Source organism: Argentina silus, assembly GCF_951799395.1.
Source record: "Argentina silus genome assembly, chromosome: 20".
Classification (NCBI taxonomy): Eukaryota; Metazoa; Chordata; class Actinopteri; order Argentiniformes; family Argentinidae; genus Argentina; species Argentina silus.
The window spans coordinates 8,668,307-8,688,860 of NC_139674.1; the positions used below are offsets into that span (position 1 = coordinate 8,668,307).

The window sequence follows — 20,554 nt, forward strand, 5'->3', positions numbered from 1 at the left end:
CCCCCTCTCTATCCTCTAGGGTATGACGCCTCTAATGTACGCCTGTGTGCGCGGTGACGAGGCCATGGTCCAGATGCTGCTGGACGCCGGAGCCGACATCAACAGTGAGGTCAGTGGACACTATGTCACAACAGTATAAAAGGCATTGGTTCCATCTTACCATCTTGAGTTAAATGTGTGTTTGTTGCCATATGTTGTTGAGACAAGCAGTGACCCCTGTGTTGTGTTGTGACATTGTTTGATGTTCCTCCTCTTCCTCCCATCTTCCCACCTGCTCTTGGCATGCTTTCTGTAGTGTTGGTGGCTGGTTACATGAAGTGCATCTACAGATAGAATAGAATTCAAATCGGGGAAAAAATAAAGATGGGATGTAGTTCCAAGATATAGACATTATAGCATAGGATATTACAGACAACTTATTATAAGACAATGTTCAACTGTCATTCACTGAAAGTAGTCAATATCATTTGCAAGAATGTTAGCTATGTATGCTCCATGATAATGGAGGATTGATAATTGTATAGAGATGCACTCGGTGTAACTTGTTGCCTTAGGTCTAATACATGAAGCATGAACTTTTACATAACACTTACACAGATAGAACGCAAGCATAGAAACCCTACTTTGCAGTGGTGGTGGAATTTCCACCCCAGAAGAACATTATTGCCAGAAAGATAATGCAATTTTACCCCACGTTTCTCCAGTGTACAGTAAGTTAGCCATTGGTGAGTAGGACAGACATGGTAAGAAATGCTTCATGGATCTGACCCCATCGTAGTGGTTGCTGTGTTGACTTGGTTTGTGACTGTCCCACCCATCAGTTATCATTTCAGAGTATCTGTATGGAGAGTTGGAGTGTTGACTCATGTGCAAAAGTGGACCTGTGGATCCAGTATGCTATGTCAGGTCATGTAGCGTTGCCTGTGTTGGGGAAGCTGAACATATATTTCACTAAATTGCCAATTACTTTACAAGGGAAGAAGTTGAACTAAACTAAAGCTACTCTTGAGAGACAAATAGTGTGTCAAACTCAAGCTACTTCACGACATCAAAACTACTTTTGTCCAACACAAGAGTTACTGAATGATGACTAGTCTGTACTAGCCTGTGCAGAAACTGAACAACCGAAATGCTGTGAAATCACTGAGAAAGATGAAAGCAGGTGAGGTGGAGCAAAGTGGGGAGACGGAGGGAATAAATAGTAGGGACACGTAGAGTTCAAGGCTGGAGTAGGAAAGACTGAAAGAAATAGCAATAGCTCACTGCTACATGGCAAAAAAAGAAGTTAACTGCTGAAAACATGACTAAGGTTTACATTTAGTTGAACTATTAACTACCAAGCTACAGCAAAATGCAGTTACATTAATAGTTGACCTACATGCAGTGGAACTACTCCCCAACACTGAGCATTGCTGAACTACTGTGAAAATTGGTCAATTACTTTGTCGCTTGTCATTATTTCGACATTTGCCACTCTCTATTTCTGGTATAGCTCCAGATATCCAGCATTAAATATTAAATCAAAATACAATTCATAATTTAGCACTTTGAAGTGAACATACCGACATTGACATCACCATCAATAAAACATGGGGTATGAAAACATAGCATTGTATTAGACTTTTGTTGACGGATGCAATATTTCACTCTGGCTTCAAAGAGACAATTATGACAGATTGTTTTTTAAATGCTTCCAATGACCGTGCCGAGCTGTGCTTTGAAATCACAGTGGATCATGACTGGACTGTGCTCTTTGTAAAAATGTGCTATGGAGGCTAGGTCGATTCTCCCAGTCATTGATGCTTTGCTCATGAGTCACCACTGCAGTGCTCACTTAGACAGTGTTTGTAGTCATTGCCAATTATTTATTCTTCCCGGTCTGTGTCCCTTCAAATGAAACACCATTTAGAGTTAGAGAGGGAGATCATAGGCGAGGGAGATCATAGGCACAGTGCTTAAGGCTTCGTCTAGGCAGGGAGGTGTATAATATAGAAGTATGTCTGCCAGAGAGGGAGTGTCAATTAGGTGAAGAAAAGACTGAGTTATGAATAGGAATCAAGCTGCCCAAGTTTCTTTCCTCTAAGCCTTAACGGTCCTGGACATATGAGGCCATCCCTGATCTGATCCTCAGGCCTCTGCCATTTTGCCCTCCGCTTACACTATCCCTCCATATTGCTTTTCACTCTTCTCCCCTCCTCCCCCCTCCCCCCTCCCCTTCCTCCACTGCGAATGTTAATGGCTGTATATCTCTCTCCCCTGAACTTGACCTATGACTTCCCAGGTGCCAAACACAGTAAACAAGCATCCCTCAGTTTATCCCGAAACGCGCCAGGGGACGCCACTCACTTTCGCCGTGTTACACGGACACGTCCCTGTCGTGCAGGTAGTGACGTTTTTGACCTGTGACCTTTGCCCTTTGGCCCTTGCCCCTTGACCTATGCACCCAGGTGGTTATTATTATGGTGGAGCATAATAATAATGGCTAATACCATAGATCCTTAGTGTTCTCCTTTCCAATCCTGTTTGTTAATGTCTAGAGGTAATGTCGTGTACCTATGGAACAAGAGTTTCTCAAACTCAAGTCCACATTTTTTTGTGATGTGTGGACCTCATGATGTCTGAACGATTCACCCAGACCCAGGCATAACCATCACTTTAGCAACTATAGAACTGAATTAAAGCAAGAGTGAGAAGTAACTTCAGACAAACACCAACAGACAAATGCTCACACACTACAGACACACAACCCCAGGGGTGCTAAATATCTCAACAATGTCCTCTACAGTTGATGTATAATAGATTTAGCTGCAAAAGTTACTAACTGGTTCTGGCTGAAAGCCCTGAAGATCTATTCAATTATTTATCCACACCCAGTCATGTTGTGTTCTCATCCTTCTTGTTTTGTGTAGCTCACAAGAGGAAATGTTCAAATCAGGCAGATCAACAACCAACTGAAAAACTCAAACCCAGCAATCATAAGAATGGGGTCTCTTTATATTAGTCAGTGTCAGGATTAGGAGGTTATCAGAGCAAAGCTCATCAGAGGTCGTCGTAGGACGAGGTCCCCGTTGTTAGCTTGGCTTCCACCCTTGCTAAACTTGTTTATAAGATGTGTTTCTCTCACACTCCTCCCCCTGGTCTCCCCCTTCCCTCTCTCCTCCCCCCCCCCACAGCTGTTGCTGGATGCCGGAGCCAGTGTGGAGGGCGCCCTGCAGGACGGAGCAGAGAACTACACCGAGACACCACTGCAGCTAGCCTCCGCTGCAGGTACGCGTAGTTTCCATGACCAGGCGTGGAGATGATATGTAGATAGGCTAGGATGTTTAATGTTGTTTGATGCATCTTAATATAAACTTTTTTTTTCCACATACTTCAAAACTCAATTCGGACCTTTCCAACTTGCTACCTGCTGTAGCCAAAAATCCCCACACGTACTCTAGCCACTAATGCTGAGCCTGACTGACCCTAGCAAAACGTAGGCAGCTGTGTTGCCATGGTAACTGTTGTTCAAAGCACACATCCATAGATTGTTAATAGCATTAGTAGCCTAATGCAACAATGGCAATGTGGTGCTGCAGAGAAAAGCATCACAGAGACAACTTGAACGTTTAAAGTTTTTCCTACAGACAATCCAAGTGTTCAAGCAGTGACTCACTCTTTCACAAACTAATTTCTGATTACTGACAGGTTTTAGTCATCCAGGTCTATTAATCCTGAAATCAGCATCCACTGACATTTCAGTGAATATGAAAAAATTAATTGAAATGATTCATGCACCACTCTTTGTGGTGGAATAAAGAAACTAGGGCAAGCTAGTTTTGTAAATAGGGCAAAGTGAATGTGCACATTTTCAGTAAGACTGAAATTTAGTGTATAAATACATGTTTTTAAGTCTTTAAAAAAAAGTTCTTTCAGCATTTGTCCTCTCCTTCTTTCTTTTGTTGACTGTTTAACAGGATAGTGCGTATTGGTAGTGTTGGTCCAATTTGAGACGGTGTTGGTTGTTGTCCTCCACAGGGAACTTTGAGCTGGTCAGCCTATTGTTGGAGAGGGGAGCAGACCCCATGATCGGGACGATGTGCAGGAATGGCATCTCCTCTGCTCCACTGGGAGACATGAACTCCTACAGTCTGGCAGCAGCACATGGGCACAGGTAATACACACACACACACACACACACACACACACACACACACACACGCAAACACACACAAACTCTCCTGAAACCTATATAACACTCTTACATCCAACTTTGCACAGGGAACCCACTCACTGTACACATAGTCCTGCCTCTCACAAAATAACAATACATCAAACCAGCCACTCACAAGTTACAAACCTCCACTCCGGAGCCAATGATTGGCTCTGCAGTCCATTGAACACCACTCAGTCAATCAGTTTCATCATCATTTCCTGCAGAGCAGAATGGGCTCATTAAGCATTCAAAGCACATACAGCTGTCAGAGAATCGACGAGAGTGGAAAGCCAACACCAAAGCTGCAGTATGGAGATAATCAATTACATGAAGAGCAACACTACAGCATTTGGAGAAATGCTACGGTGTCGTCTCCATTCGCCTGCAGCACCATACACATTTTGAAGTGCGCTTCTATCATGTTGAATTACTTTTATTACGGGATCAAACATAATTTCACACACAAGCTAGTCACTCATACCAGACTAATGATCAGATGCCTCCTCAGATGCCTCCTTTCATAGAAACAAACAGGCAGTGATCAAACAAGCTCTTAAATTAGATGTTATGTTCTGTGGAAAAAGCCCAAAAATGTAAAAACCTCCCAACTTTGACGGTCCATTGTATCTTATATTTGATTTCGGCCCTTGAGAGCTGAAGCCCTACTGGGTTTTTTCTCTCTCTGGTAGGTCATTGATTAAGTAATGACTTTGGTCGGAGAGGTTACTGACGGTGTCCTAGTTCTGAATCAGTCCCTGTTGAGAGGGAAGGAAGGAGACCTGCAGGGTAGTAGCCCTAATGGGCAGTATGTACAGGCCATGGTTAATCACATGGAATATAATTCGGCAGGGGAGGCTGGTGGAGGTAGAAATCGGAGGACGGGCTGATTGTGATGCATTGAATGGAATGAGGAATTGTATAAAACACGTGTGCCTCATTCCTCATTCCATTCCATTCATTACAATGAGCCATCCTCCAATTTCAACCTCCACCGGCCTCCCCTGATGTACAGTATGTATGTATGTCCATGGTTCATCATATTGAATGTAATATGATGTTTATGTGCTCCCATGCATAAGCAGAGCTGAAAGTATGGTGTTAACATAATGGTCACAGATATGTGTCAGTGCTTGGTCCAAAACTGTCCATAACCTCTCACTTCACCTCTTCCCCCCCTCCTTTCCCTCCCCCCACCCCCACCTCCACTTCCCACCGACACAGGAACGTGTTCCGGAGGCTTCTGTCCCAGGCGGAGAAGGATAAGGGCGACGTCCTCTCCCTGGAGGAGATCCTGGCCGAGGGCTCGGAGCCCGGGGGAGGAGGAGGAGGAGGAGGAGGAGGAGGGGGGGGTGGAGGAGGGGGAGGGGGAGTTGAGAAGAGGCCCCTACCTCAGGCTGACGGGACCCTGCGATCAGGAAAGGCCAAACTGAGAGCCCTGAGAGAGGCTATGTACCATAGCGCTGAGCACGGCCATGTGGACATCACCATAGACATCCGCAGCTTAGGTCAGAGTTAACACGCGCCACACGGCAGACCTGGGTGGAATTTATAATTAAAATATTTGAAATACTTGAGGTGTGCTTGATTTTGCTTTTGTCAGGTGCAGTGGAAACTAGCGGAATAATGCAAACTCTGCATACAAGTTCAATGAAAACGAGCACACCTAAAGTTGGTTAAATATTTTAAATGCGTATTTGACCCAGGTCTGCCACACCGACACGCTTCACTGTTAGACGTCACACCTGCCACCTGCTGTCCTGGAGCTGTGCTCACGTTGTGTCTGTACATGCCAATCATCGGCTGTCATCCAATCATCACACAGTACTAGAGACACTTTACAGTCACCATAGACATCCACAGTTTAGGTGACAGTTAGAACACGTGCCACATGCATGCTTTACTGTTACACGCCAACCACTTTGTGTGTGCTTATACTGTACAATGCCGATCATCACCAATCATTCATCCATCACACAGTACTGGGGCATGCCTCTTTAAAGCCACCATTGATATCAGCATCCTGGAGTTCAGTGAATATTCCAAACACTGACCATAGATATTGAGGTTAGTTCCATAGACACTGGAATAATAACTCCCTAAGAACTGATCTCAGAATCACCATAGATGTTCACTTCTTGAAGCCAGAGCTACTGCATATCTTCCCATCAGCCCTGTAGACAGCAACAGCTGCTCTTACTGTTCCTACATCAACACCGTAGAGCGAGGCAGACATGGTCAGTGCTGAAGCCATTTCGGAGCTATTTGCTTTGGTGGATGATGCAACGGCTGTTAACTTTACTCAGTCTTATTTATTGGCTCTTTGTGGTGTTCCCAGGCGTCCCCTGGACTCTGCACACCTGGCTGGAGTCCCTGCGCACCTGTTTCCTGCAGCACCGGCGCCCACTGATCCAGGGTCTGCTCAAGGACTTCAGCTGCATCCAGGAGGACGAGTACACAGAGGAGCTCATCACCCACGGCCTGCCGCTCATGTTCCAAATCCTCCGCGCCAGCAAGGTCACTTGACCCGCCCTCTGCAGTTGTCACACACACTCACACGGGCACACATGCACACACACCGGGAGCGCACCCACCCACGCATGCTCACACACACACACACACACACACACACACACACACACACACACACACACACACACACACACACTACCTTCAGCGGTGACAACCTTAATCACCTTAGCTTTCTAATTTCCACTGTCTTGTCGTCTCTTGTCTCTGTGTTTGGCCTGCAGAACGAGGTGATTAGCCAGCAGCTGTCTGTGATCTTCACCCAGTGCTACGGGCCTTTCCCCATCCCCAAGCTCACCGAGATCAAGAAGAAGCAGACCTCGCGCCTAGGTGGGTGAGAGGGTGTTAATCCTGGATGGAGGACATGAAGGCATGACCTGGTCGTAGATCGGTGGTTTATCCGACTCCTTTGACTATCATTGATGACAATTATACTCAGAGGAGTTGTCTTAATTCCATACAGAGGGTTAGGGTTAGGGTTAGGGTTAGGGTTAGGGTTAGGGTTAGGACCAGGCTAATGGAGGCGTGTTTAGGCAATCATCTGCTGTCAGCCAGTACTTGCCTACTTGCCTGTTTGTATTGCATATTAAATGTGAGCAAGACTGGTAACATTAGATACTCGCTGTAGAATTAACTCTGTATTCTAGCAAGTGCAATTGTTGAAATATTCAGACACACGACTTGTGTATATATGAGGAAAGCTTCTAGCGCCATCTAGAGTGTATATTGGATAACAATACTTGTGGATGAGTTTGTGCTAATTCCTCACTAGTGATCTAATTCTCAAACATTTATAATTTTATTCTGTGTTTAGATGTAGTACTTTATAACCTAAAGAAGCATAAAAGTATTCATTTGTTTTCATTTCATTTCAGAATTGCACTTATAAAGTCTCAAGGGACTGACAGCAGAATTATTTAAAATGAGATTGGCCTTTTAGAATAGTAATAAGATGTATACAATTATTCCATTTGATAAAATTTGCTAAGTAGCTTAAGCTTAATTGCCCTGAAGCATTTGTATTCTGAATGCTCTGTTGATATCTTGTTCATACCAACCTAGTAGGGCAAGTGAAGCTTCCGGGCCATAGAAATGCTTGTTTGAGAATTGTTTAGTATTCTAGAATTCCCTCTCAGGGAGACTTCATCTGACCTCATCAACATGCTTTCTTTCAGACCCCCACTTCCTCAACAACAAGGAAATGTCTGATGTGACGTTCCTAGTGGAGGGAAAACCATTCTACGCGCACAAAGTCCTGCTTTTCACTGCTTCGGGCAGGTAAGAGAGCTGAAAAAGCAAAGAAATGTACATTCACTTTCAATAATAATGAAAAATAATACTTGAGACGATAGCATGTCCCAATATCCAAGAGCAAATATTGTTAACGACTCCTAGGTTTTCTTGCATGTTGGTTTATTTGTACTGCGTGTACTTCCTTAACAAAGAGGTATTGCTCATGTGGACTATGACATACTGCTCTTTTTTTCTTTCTTTCATCCCTCCCTTACTCTCCTCCCCATATTCGTTCTTCTAGGTTTAAATCCCTGCTTCAAAACAGACCAGCTGCAGAGAACACCTGCATTGAGATCAGCCACGTCAAGTACAACATATTCCAGGTAGATTACATTTAACTGTGTAATCAAGGGTTTTGAGTTGTGTGTAGTATCTTAGATTCCCCAGAAGGGGGCAGTCATGCTATATTCAGCACCAAGAGTAGATGCTGACTTTCAACTGCCCCAAGACCATCGCAGTATTTACAAGGAAACTCTTGACATCAAACATGCATTTTAGAGCAAATCATCAAGAACCAGGAGTAAACCTTTCTCATGTTTGGCAAAACATCATTTAACAATCATTCTCAAACATTTTGGCTGGTACCTAATTTAAGAGTCATAACAGCATTGCTTTGTTTTACAGCTGGTAATGCAGTACCTGTATTGTGGAGGCACTGAGTCCTTGCACATAAGGAACACTGAAATTATGGAGGTAAGAGAAAGAGTACTGAGTATTATTTATTTATTTATTATCCTAAAATGTCATCCCATTTCTCACTGTGTGTATGTATGTGTGTGTGTGTGTGTGTGTGCATGTGCGTGTGCGTGTGTGTGTGTGTATGTGTATGCGTGTGTGTGTGTGTGTGTTTCCTCCCCCTCCCCCTCCTCCTCCACAGCTCTTGTCTGCAGCCAAATTCTTCCAGCTAGAGGCCCTTCAGCGACACTGTGAGATCATCTGCTCAAAGAACATCACCACGGAAACCTGTGTAGACATTTACAAGCACGCCAAGGTGAGAGCCAATGGAGTGCACCCTCACGACATCTAACACATGTAGCAATGGCTACAGAGTCTAAGGATGTTTACTAAGGCCAGGTGAGAGTGATAGTATTCATGTAAAAGATTTTCATGTCTTCCCGACACCGTTTGCAGTTCCTCGGTGCCAGTGAGCTTGCGGCCTTCATCGAGGGCTACTTCCTGAAGAACATGGTGCTGCTGATCGAGGTGGAGGCCTTCAAGCAGCTGCTATATGAGACGCCAGTGGAGAGCCCCGGCCCCTGCCCCAGCCCCAACATCGATATCCTCCACAACCTGGAGAAAACACTGGCCACCCGCATCCACTCCATCCACCTCTCCTCCTCCAAAGGCTCCATAGTGTGACAGCTTTGGGTCCTCCCTAACTCACTTGCAACGTTACTGCAACATCCACCTCCTGACCCCAAATCATCCATCTGTCCTCTCTGCAAAAAGAGGACTCTGTTGGATGTCACCTCGGGGTTGTAAATGTTTTCCCATCGTTCCTGTCATTTCGCTACGACCTACACCTCAGTCCGTTCACCTGTCCGCCCAACAGGGTGCTGTTGCGTCATGCGACAGGCCTGAGTTGTGATGCTTTCACAACATTCCACAGCGTTCCATTCTGTCCACCTGTCTGAGGGCTTCGCTACACGCACTTGTTAAAGGGTCAAACATTGTTGTAACACTCTTTTAACATCACTGCAACGTCTAATATGATACATAGCGAAAAATTTGAAGACTACAAGGAAGTGTGACTTGTTACAGTCCCATAATCTGTCAATGATTAAGGACAATTGGGTCCCGTTCAGTTGAAACAAGAGTTTTAAAGTAGAATTCGTAACCCTACTTTGATGCTGACATGGTATAAAAGGTTATTTTACTGTGCTGTGTAATATCCTTTTATAGGACTGCAATGCAAATATTATTGGTGACATAAGATAAAAATGCCAAAGCATCAGCTTAAACCTAACCAACCACAAAGACAGCTCTACAGTAGATAATGAGAGAAACATTGGGAATGCATTGTAGCAGTGATCTGAGAGCATAGACACACATTGCCAACTCATAACCCTCTGGTATGCAGTGGACAGCATTTCAACTGTGTCCTTCGTAAAACGTGTGCCGAGGCCAAACTGATCAGAATATCTTCCACAACTAACTGAATACTTCAGTGCTCTTTGAACTTGTACTCCTGTCGGCTCCAACAATCATAATTGATTTATGCTCGAAACATGGATGTTCAACTGCAAAATAACTTGTGATATATTTATGAACAATGTCGATAATTTGCATGACACCTTCTCAACTCGTACTGCCCTGATGTTGCTTTTCGGGCCCAGTATACTTCAAAGACTACTGTGGAGGGAATTGAAGAATACTATGCTGAACACTTTCCCTATGACAAACCACAGACTAGGAGAGCCATGAGTTGGATTGTGATAGAGTGGTCTGTCTTGACACTTGGGAGAAGCAGTGTAAATATGTCATGAAAGTCAACTGTTTCGGTCGTTCCTTCTGTAAACTAATGTACAGTATATTCACTCCACAATCGCTTGGCTAGTATTGCTCTCGTTGGATGTCTTACCTGCACAAACGTTGTTCTAAATGTATGATTCTGTTCATGCAAAGTTGCATGTTAAATGTATGAATCTTTTTTCTTTTTCTTTCCTCTGTGTTTGTCTGTAGGCCTATGTTTTTAGATCTATGTGTCAAGCAGATTGATATGGCTGAGTAGGATAGTCTCTGATACATGTTGAATTCCTAGCATGGGATTCCTTCGGGTTTTAGCTGTGCAGCTAGGGTTGCATTCCAAATAACTGAGGTAAAAAAGGACATGGTAGCTCGAAGGCAATCACTCTAGTAAGCTTTTATCGATAACCCCAAATTGTCTATTGCCATGAAATCACATGTGGGTATGTCAATGTTTGTACGATATGCAAAAGTCGTTATGTAGTCTACATGTTGCATTATGCAAATTCCATCTATCAGATATCTATTTTGAGTATAATTTCAGAGACAAAGACTATTAAGATGGTTGCTGTGCAAAGGATTCCATAAGCCTTTTGTTTAGATTGTTTTAGAGCTATATATTTTGTCTTATTCTAAACACACTTGGCCAAACTCCCAAACTAGTTGAAGGGCAAATAGATACAGCCTTAAACTTAAGGTCTCTCTTTCCCCCAATAAATAAATAAACAGTGGATGATATTTCATGTAGGTAAGATTCACACTCTTTTAGCTGGGGCCTAAGGGTTGAATGCTGATTAAGTACAGTATATAGAGCCAATTTGAAATGTGTAAATAAGAACATTAGAACATTGAAATTATATTATTACTTTATTTTCTTACCACATACAGCACTATATGTTTTATTTTATGATTGTCCACAGTTATTTTGTTTTACAAAAGTGAAAAAGATTATAAAAAAGATTATTTTCCTCAGATGTAGCCAATATTCAACAAGGTACTGGGCTGTAGATGTACATCACCCCAAACTATATGAGTAGTATGCCAAAAGCCCCACTATGGTGAAGAAAGGTGGTATTATTAAAAGGCATGAACACCAGATCATCATCACCTTTTAGAGCCTGTTATTTAACTTATTTCACATGATTGGAATGGTTGTATGATTCCCTTTTGAGGGAAGGGGGATTATCGTCTGGTTAAGTAATTTCCATGTAGCTAATCCTAAATTATCAAAGTAACACTTCAAAAGGGGTACATGACCGTTATACTGCGCATGTAAACATTTGATAACATCTGACACTTCACTCAAACACATTCAAAGTATTGCCACATTTGCTTAATTTCATTTCAAGACACAACCATTTTCAAACAAAATGCTGAGCTGTACGGCAGTTTCACACTGTGGGATTAAAGCACGATTCGAACCAGCAACATGCAGGTTCACGATTTGAGTGGGAGGCCAGTCTGGAAAAAAGGCACTGTATGAGCATGACTTCATTTTGTTTGACGTTGTCTGAGGAGTATACTGTACACCAGCTTTGTCCGATAAATATGACTCATTAATTTGTCCTTGCATTTACTTTGCCTGTGTAGTTAGGTCTGCTAAAAAAACAACAATATGTCAAACAGATTCAGATGAAACATGCATGAGGCATTACCTAGATTTGGAATTCAAGGGAACACTTTTGCAATTCTTTGGTTCAATAAAACCATGTATATTGTAAAATATATATATATATATATGAATATAACTTATACATGGTGTGAATATCAGGGATGTGGTTGAGTATAACAGCAAAAAAAGAATGTTACACTCGTGCTACAGTGCAATTGTTCCATGACATGCATTTGTGTACAGCCAATAAAATGATCACAATTTAAACACTTTTTGTTTTATTTCACTTGTTAAAATAAACTTGCTCGTAACAATACTTTATTAAGATTCAAAAGGCACAAGGATTTTAAATGTCGCTAGATGTATTAGTATAGGACTTTTGCTTTGCATATTTTCATATTTTTAGAAACGTAACCTAGTTCCTCTTTCCCCCACAGAAGTAAGACACTCATAGCACAAACCCACCTACACATCCACCATTGTTAGAATAAGATAGTGGTCCAATCATTGCCCACAGAGGAAACACTGTCAGTCTGACAGCCTGGCCAGGCTGGAACCCAGTGTCGTGATTTACTGATTGCTCCACCACTGAGCAAATGGCTACACACATTAAAATACATGGCTGCTCCCCAACAAAGGGCAATGGAATGTCTGTGGAGAAACACTGGTAGGAGAACCACAAATTAACAGGGGAAAGGAACAATGGCGTGTTTGAAGGTCGTAAAGGATTCTATGGGGAAAGTTTGGCATGAACTCCTGTTTTTGGGTCTTTTTCTCTGTCTCTACACACCCCTTCTCCTCTCTCCATTAACCGACCACTGTCTCTGCAGAAAACATTTATCCCAGTTGGGGACATAATACATGAATGGGTGTTGGTATAAACACTCTATAGGTGATGTTTACCAACCAATAGGTATGATAACAATCATCATCATAATCCCCCTTCCCATCAACCATCTCCACCATTGTCTAGTATTTACCAAGCAATTGTTTTACTACATCCCTGATCCCACCCAAATTAAGTATCAGGTAGCACCTGGAACACTTAGGTTCATACATATTCCGACCACCCTTACATGAAGGGCAGGTAGCGGAGAGAATTGTCCGAGGCTGAGAGGTTCCTGCGCTCCACAAAGCTTGGCATGCGGTAGATGCAGGCCTCCCCATGCCGATGCTCAGTCAGGGGGCGGCAGTACATGGTCCACAGACTGGGAGTGAACTGCCGGGTCACAGTATCAGCTAGGCGTAGGCGGAGGTTACACGTGGAACACACAATGTGATTGGGACAGCAGTGTTTGGTGGGTGCCGGCCCTCTTGGTTGCAGCAGGGTCCCCGGGGTAGAGGTGGAGTTGGAGGTGGGGGCCGTGGTGGACCTCCCTAGGTGACTCAGTTCTCCACGAGGGCTGCCCAGCCTGTCAAGTGTTCTCTTCAGCACAAGCTGGGCCCCGCAGACCCCAGCCAGATCCCTGTGGTACTGCAGACCCAGGGAACGCAGGGTTCGGTCCAGTTGCAAGCTCTCCCTGCGCAGGGCGTTGGCCAAGGAGCGCTCTATGAAGGAGGGGCAGAACACATAAAAAGGCAGACAGTGTAAAAAAAAATATATAAAAAAATAAAAAATAAAAAAAAGACTAAATGATGATGATCACAACACAACTCACCTCTATCGTTGCAGCGCCTACTCCCCCGCGCAGTGAAACTAGACGTGGTCATTGGGACGCAAATGTTATTTTTATGCTTTTTGGAACAGCAATGAGAAACAGAATAGAATAGCGGAATTCGGAGCCAGGGCGGTTTTATGCTTTAAAAACTCGCAAATTACCTCTTGTTTGCGACTTTGTTTCCCCCAAAAATAGGCTTGACAGAAAATAGTTTTTTAAAAGAGTTTGGTGAAAAAAAAGAAAGAAAAAACACATAAAAACAAATGTAACATCCGTTATGTTTGGCAAAAATAAATAAGAGAATGTACCATATCTCAATGGGATAAGACCAATTATCTATACATTCATCTATACAGTATATATATAGATCAGTGGATAAGACTGCTCACACGTTAATGTCTCCAGACCAGTGCTCCTGATGCTCTCCTTAATTCTGCGACGATAGGGTTCTGCTTCTTTTTACGAGGACCACAGTGTAATCCTACAGTGAGGCCGCAGTGCGGCACTGGTGTAACACTTTCAGATGTCAAGTCAGGTCTCCATAATCCACGAAATAGAATAAAGTAGGCCTATTGAAACCAATGTTGATGTTGATTGACATTATTTAATATGTCATTTGTTTTAGACATTTGTTTTATATACTCAACAGGCCTTTTGACAAGGAGCCTTTTCAACCATATTGCAGGCGTTGTAAAGTAGACTACACTGCAGATCACGATGTCGTAGTACATTTCAGCAAAAGTCGACCATAAGGGGGAATGGGGACTCAGGAGTAAAGTGAATATAATAAAATAACCATTAAACCAGGCCTTTATTTTGAAAAACATCACAACGGAAGTTTGACATGGTTGGACAAGAAGCATTTACGTCCGTTTCCTGCGCGAGCGCAGGCGTTTTTCTTGAACAAGCACATCACTCTTTAGTTCAAATTAGATACATAGATGCAATTGAAGTAGTGGTATATGCTTGCTGGGTGATGACGATATGCAAAGAAAGGGTCCTGGCGAAAATGGTAAGTTAGGGGTTTGTGTACACTGCAATATATCTATCTCTAAAGTTGGTAAGCAAGTCCGCTCGATTGTCAACATGGCGTGCCCCGCTCTCCCAGGAGCGCGCTTAGCCTTCATGGCATGCGGGCTAATGGGCAGTAGTTTAGTTAACGCACTGCACAACGTTTTCAATTGTGACATGTATGTTTCTGTTTATTCAGGTCCCCCTCTTCCTCTGCCCTCTCTGCGTCTCTTCATCCCACCGCTGCGGCTAGTCTCTGCAGCTATGTGGCAAGTGGTCCAGAGAGGAGACGTTCACGATTATGGGATACTGGAGGAGTTTGTCACTACGATGACAGAGATGGTGCCAGAGCTTTTGAGTCCTGAGCAGAAGACCCAACTTCTCCTGGGGCTTCGAGCAAGGGTGAGAGATGGAACTCAGTGAGAAAAAATAATTCATGATGATGACATGTCAGTCTCAGACATCCCAACATGTCTAAGAATTACACATCCAACTGTTTTATAAATGACGGAAAACAATGTGTTATGTGATCCATATTTTCAGCTGGTTCTGGAGTTATGTCGCACAGGGGAGATAGCCGACCTCCACAACATTCAGCTTCACCTAGACAGGATCAGAACCCTCATATCTCCTCTGGAATCAGAGGTGAGCCTCATTTGGGGACAGGCACAGCCCTGTGAATGTAACCAACAAATGAACGGCAATGCAACAATATGCAGACTGAATTGCATTGAGTAAAGCTTTATGAATTGTGTAACATAGGCTGTTCATGTCTTTTGCAGTCCGGTGATGCAGAGTTGGCGAAATCAAACTTTGTGGAGCTGGTTGAATCTCTGCTGAGTGACCCGAGTGAGAAAGAGCATTTCTTCCAGGTAAGTGTTTAGTTTAGGCCTTGAGCTTTATCACTGCCATTGGATAGCTAACATTACGAATAACCCTGTGCATTAGTTTGGGCTCCAAGTTTAAGGTCATTATTAGTAGTTAAAAAATACTTCCTTGATATTCACTTATCTATATACAGTATATTACAGCTCTCAGGGCAGGGGTAATTTCTGAGTGACAGATGCACACTGTCTAAAATTCTCATTTGGAACTTCATTTGTCCCTTTACTTGTCTTGCGTCCAGCCATGCCTGTATCTTTGGTAAAATATTCCCAGATTTTAATGTTCTGTGCGTCACAGAATTTAGCTCGCATTACCGCTTTCAATACACTTGCTTGTGCTCGGAGTGCTAAAATGAGAATTCCACAGACAGGCAATCAGTGGCAAATACCGCAAACAAAGCTGTTTTATGAAAAACTGAGAATATTTTGCCAAGGACACACAGGCTCTATGGACATTTTTCACAAGTACATTCTTCCACTGATTTCTGCATGCAAAGACACCAGCAAAAAAAAAACTTTTTTATGACAAATGTTGTGCTCAAGGAATGACATTCCATGAGAGCAGCATTACCTTTGAAAAACATGATTTGGAGCTATGTATCATTAGTTTTGAAAGTATTTTATGACAACAAAAACATAAACAATAAATCTATGCTTATTGCTTTGGTGTGATGAGGTATTTATGAGATCATTTATTTATAAATAATTTAACCCTAAAACCCTAACCCTAAAGAAAAAAAGTGACATTTAAGGATGTTTTTATGATTATTTCAGTAAATTAGATTTACTAATGTCAATTGTTGACATTTCATGTTCTCTCATAGGATGTCTTCCCGGGGGAATTCGGGTCCGAGTATGACAATGCATTACAGATGCTCATGTTGGAATTCCTTTCCAGACTTGAGAGGTTACTCCCAACACCAGACCTTCAACAGGTAATGAACACATATATGAATTATGATTGGAATTAGAATTCCACATTTTTAAATTTAAAGGAACTAACACATTTGACACTTAATTATTGTTGCTTCATGTCTATTTGACTATTTCCCTCCCCCTCTTAGACTGCATCCTTGCTCAATGCTGTCCCCTCTGCCCTGGAGGAATGTGTACAGTCTGTATCTGACACCCAGCAACTAGAAACTCTGCTCCAGTACCACAGACAATTTGGACATTTGGATTTTGCGGGTTAGTAGTATCTTATATAGGGGATCATGGGACACACTTGTATCACAATTCATAATCATGAATCAGGAGCAGAATTGAGCAGTGAATGTGTTCTATGAGGCAGATGTCATGCTTGTATTTATCCAAGGTAAATTAGAAAATGTAATTGGTGTTGCAGAAACAGGTCAATGCACAGTTTCACCTTTCTTTTCTATTGTCTCCCTCTAACAAACAGAAACTCTGCCAGCCTCCATTGGTGACTGCATTTTCTCCTCTCTGTCAGTCCCTCCGCTAGTGAAGGTGGTGATCGCCCAAGAAGAAGTAGAATCAGAAGGACCATCAGAATTTATAACTCTTCCAGACCATACAGAGCCTGAGCAGTGGGTAACGTTGGATGAAGGGAAGGAGTTGGATGAGTGTAAGACTAAGGAAAAAGATGGACTAGTCACAGTGGATGAGGACCTAGGAGATGTAGTCACTAACATTGAGCATGCTGTGGATATGGAGCCTATAGGTGGCAAAATTAACAATCAAAGTGTCAGTGGCTTACTCAAACTATCAACCTTTCAACCATTGAAACGAAGCAAAAGACTGCAGATGAAGAGATTGGGATCACGAGGACGAAAGCTACTTGCGTCATACCAACGTCCATTATCCCCCAAGGTGCTCCCCTCTTCAAGGAAGTCAAGAAAAAAATCCTCAAACAGTAAGACATGCCCAGTGTGTGAGAAGACTTTCCCACGAGCCAACGCTATGAGAAGGCATCAAGAAACCCACAATCAAGATCGCATCCTGAAGTGTAAGTGCCTCAAGTGTGGGAAGTGCTTTAGGGACCGGTCGGAGCTTAAGAGGCACCAACTGCGCGTTTGTGAAAAGGGAGAACAGACAAAGAACCTCCAACTTTTGACTAGAGATGAAAATGAAAAGAGCTCACCACCTTCAACTAGCAAAACTCAAGTTACGTCAGGCTCCAAGAAAACTTCTTCACCAGGATCATCTGAGAAAGGACCCCTGGACAGCAAAAACTGCTCTGTGTGTGGGAGGTTTTTTGCTCGATCCTCAGACATGGTGAGGCACATGAGGTCCCACTCAGAAGAGCGTCCACATCAGTGTGTTAATTGTGAGAGGAGATTCAAATACTCATACGATTTGAAGAAACACCAGAGGGAGTCCTGTAGGATGAAGAACCAGGTGGATTTGCCCCAGAACAATGTACAAAAGAATGAGGACCTGCCAGAGAACACCCACTCAGTTGGGAGCAGTGGACCTCTTGCCACCGCAGGAGGAGAGACAGAGGGCTCAAACTTACAACTGCCTCTCAAAGTGTTTGACTCTAAAACCTGCCCTGTGTGTAGTAAGAATTTAAACACTGCCTCTGAAATGGCAAGGCATTTAAGGTCTCACTCAGAAGAGCGCCCGTATCATTGTGTCACTTGTGAGCGGTGTTTCAAGTACAAAGATACTCTCAAGAAACATCAGCAAATCCTTGGCCATGAGGGGATCCAAGAGGACCCATGTCAGAGTGTTGACCAGTATTTAACAGAGGTTATCCCAGAAAATACCAGCGGGGATCTTGCTTCAAAGGAAAATGACTCTGAGCCCCTTAGCATGACCGTAACTTCAGGGCTATCTGGAAAGGGACCCCCAAACCCCCAAACATGCACTGTATGTGGGAAGACTTTGACCAGTGGGAAGGCCTCAAGGATGGCTCTTCACATGTTATCCCACTCAGAGGAGCGCCCTCATCAATGTGTTAATTGTAAGAAGTGCTTCAAGTACAGTAACACTTTAAAGAGACACCAAATGTATGCATGCCCTAAGCTGAGCTCTGAAGACTCATCTCAGAGGGAGGAGCAACAAGGTGAAGATCATCCAATGGGGTCAAGCGAACTGCTGACCAATGAGGGAACAGACACTGAGCCATCCACCAGTGAAACCCAACACCCGTCATCTCCCAGTAAAACTTATACATGCTCAAACTGTGGGAAGAGCTTCAAGTCCATCTTTGTTTTGAATCTCCACCAGAATACCATCTGCAAACTCTTCAAATGTGAAGAATGTGGGAAGGAATACAGAGGCCCATCATCCCTGAAAAGACATCAGCGAACTCACAACCCTTTCTATTGCACAGATTGCGGAAGGATATTCCCAAACTCAGCTGCTCTAGCCAGACACAAGCTCATGCACAAGAGAATTCAGTGTACCATGTGTGAGAAGAGCTTCACTCTATTGGGGCGCCTAAGAGAACACTATCTACATCAACACAAATTTGCAGGACCCTATCCCTGTTCTCACTGTGAGAAAACCTTCACTCAGTTATCATACCTTGTCATCCATGAGAGAGTTCACTCAGGGGAATCCCCCTTCCAGTGCTCTCAATGTCCAGTAAGATTCAGAACAACTAAATGTTTAACAATTCATGAGAGGAAACACACAGGAGAGAAGCCATTCCTTTGCTGGCAGTGTGGGAAGAGATATCGCTCTGGTCCAGAACTGAAAGTGCACATGGGGACTCATTCAGAAGAGAAGCCATTTTCTTGCTCTCAGTGTGACATGGCTTACAGGACAAAACTCCAGCTGAATACACACATTGAACAAGTCCATATCGGAGTGAGATATCCCTGCATACACTGCGGAAAAGAGTTTTTGGTAGCATTATCATTAAAAAGGCATGAACTTACACATACAGGAGAAAGACCATTTCCTTGCAGTTTTTGTACCAAAACATTCATCACATCTCATGAATTGAAAATCCATGGAAGATACCACACTGGTGAGCGTCCTTTCAAGTGTGAAGTCTGTGGAAAGGCTTTCATCCAGTCGGGCTATCTGACCTCACACATGCGCATTCACACAGGAGAGAAGCCATTTAAATGTGATATTTGTGACAAAGGCTTTAGACTGTCATATATAATGAAAAAACACAAGAGAACCCATACAGGAGAGAAGCCCTTTGCATGTGGTGAATGTGGGTTAGCTTTTACTCAAAGAAAATCCCTTAAGAATCATCAATCCACACACTCTGTGAATTAAAGGGGCAATCTGGTATTCAAACAACTCACACACACACACACACACACTTTGGAGTAAACAGTTGAGGGATGGGGCTGGAGAAAAAACAGCTATGGAGGCATGGACTTACCATCGATTAGATATATATATAGATATCTATATATAGAATATAGATTAAACCATTGTTTAAAGCCATACAGTGCTTGTTTACAAACAAAGCTTGGGGTAAGACAGTTGAACTAAGCTTGTGAAGCATTTATAAAGTATATTCTTCAAGAATCAAGGACTGTATATCATTAATTTAAAATTCTCAAAATGTATGTGCCAATCCCAGATAGCCTCTTTTAAAGGTGCTTTTCCCTGCATTCAATGTAATATCTTTCTAGAAATGAAATTAAAATCTGATCTATTATATCCAGACTAATTAGTAATATAAATGTAATATTGTGTACAGATTCCAAATGCTATTTTGTTGTACCATTTGAAATAAATATTCAAACCACCCATAATCATTTGACCGGTGTTCTTACTTTATTCCATTTTGGTAAGAAGAATTCAGTCTGAAAAGGACAAAAGCAAAGTAATGTGTTCTTAGAAATTCACTGATTTAAACCCATCTGAGTGTCCCAGGCTCAATCGTCAGCAATGTTGCTGAAAGTGGGCTGGCCTACTGCTGGGATTACCAAGGCCCAGTATTTCCAAACTCTTCATTTAGATCAGAATGATCCAG

At 42.9% G+C, this 20,554-nt stretch overlaps 2 protein-coding genes across 2 annotated transcripts in view; both read left to right on the plus strand.

Moving 5' to 3' along the window:
- LOC310820539 (ankyrin repeat and BTB/POZ domain-containing protein 3-A) overlaps positions 1-12,346 on the plus strand; it is a 99,666-nt gene extending 87,320 nt beyond the window's left edge. The window contains exons 6-17 of the mRNA XM_083692210.1: positions 20-109; positions 2,282-2,383; positions 3,174-3,267; positions 4,018-4,153; positions 5,417-5,700; positions 6,531-6,709; positions 6,946-7,051; positions 7,897-7,999; positions 8,256-8,337; positions 8,639-8,707; positions 8,892-9,005; positions 9,146-12,346. Of these exons, the coding sequence (XP_083548336.1) occupies positions 20-109; positions 2,282-2,383; positions 3,174-3,267; positions 4,018-4,153; positions 5,417-5,700; positions 6,531-6,709; positions 6,946-7,051; positions 7,897-7,999; positions 8,256-8,337; positions 8,639-8,707; positions 8,892-9,005; positions 9,146-9,373 (1,587 nt within the window). The 3' untranslated portion in view covers positions 9,374-12,346. The remainder of the gene's footprint in view (positions 1-19; positions 110-2,281; positions 2,384-3,173; positions 3,268-4,017; positions 4,154-5,416; positions 5,701-6,530; positions 6,710-6,945; positions 7,052-7,896; positions 8,000-8,255; positions 8,338-8,638; positions 8,708-8,891; positions 9,006-9,145) is intronic.
- Positions 12,347-15,084: 2,738 nt separating this feature from the next.
- Positions 15,085-20,322, plus strand: LOC310820396 (uncharacterized protein). The gene is made up of 6 exons (XM_083692000.1): positions 15,085-15,163; positions 15,305-15,406; positions 15,544-15,633; positions 16,470-16,580; positions 16,710-16,833; positions 17,048-20,322. Exons 1-6 carry the CDS (start codon positions 15,092-15,094, stop codon positions 19,843-19,845), a joined length of 3,297 nt encoding a protein of 1,098 aa, XP_083548126.1. The 5' UTR covers positions 15,085-15,091; the 3' UTR covers positions 19,846-20,322.
- The last annotated feature ends 232 nt before the right edge of the window (positions 20,323-20,554 follow it).

What these genes read in the sequence shown, in the direction of transcription:
- LOC310820396 (XM_083692000.1), top strand. Translation starts at nt 15,092, where the DNA reads ATGACAGAGATGGTGCCAGAGCTTTTGAGTCCTGAGCAGAAGACCCAA. An exon ending in TCCTGGGGCTTCGAGCAAGG is followed by an intron (nt 15,164 to 15,304) that starts GTGAGAGATGGA and finishes CCATATTTTCAG; the next exon opens with CTGGTTCTGGAGTTATGTCG. An exon ending in TATCTCCTCTGGAATCAGAG is followed by an intron (nt 15,407 to 15,543) that starts GTGAGCCTCATT and finishes TGTCTTTTGCAG; the next exon opens with TCCGGTGATGCAGAGTTGGC.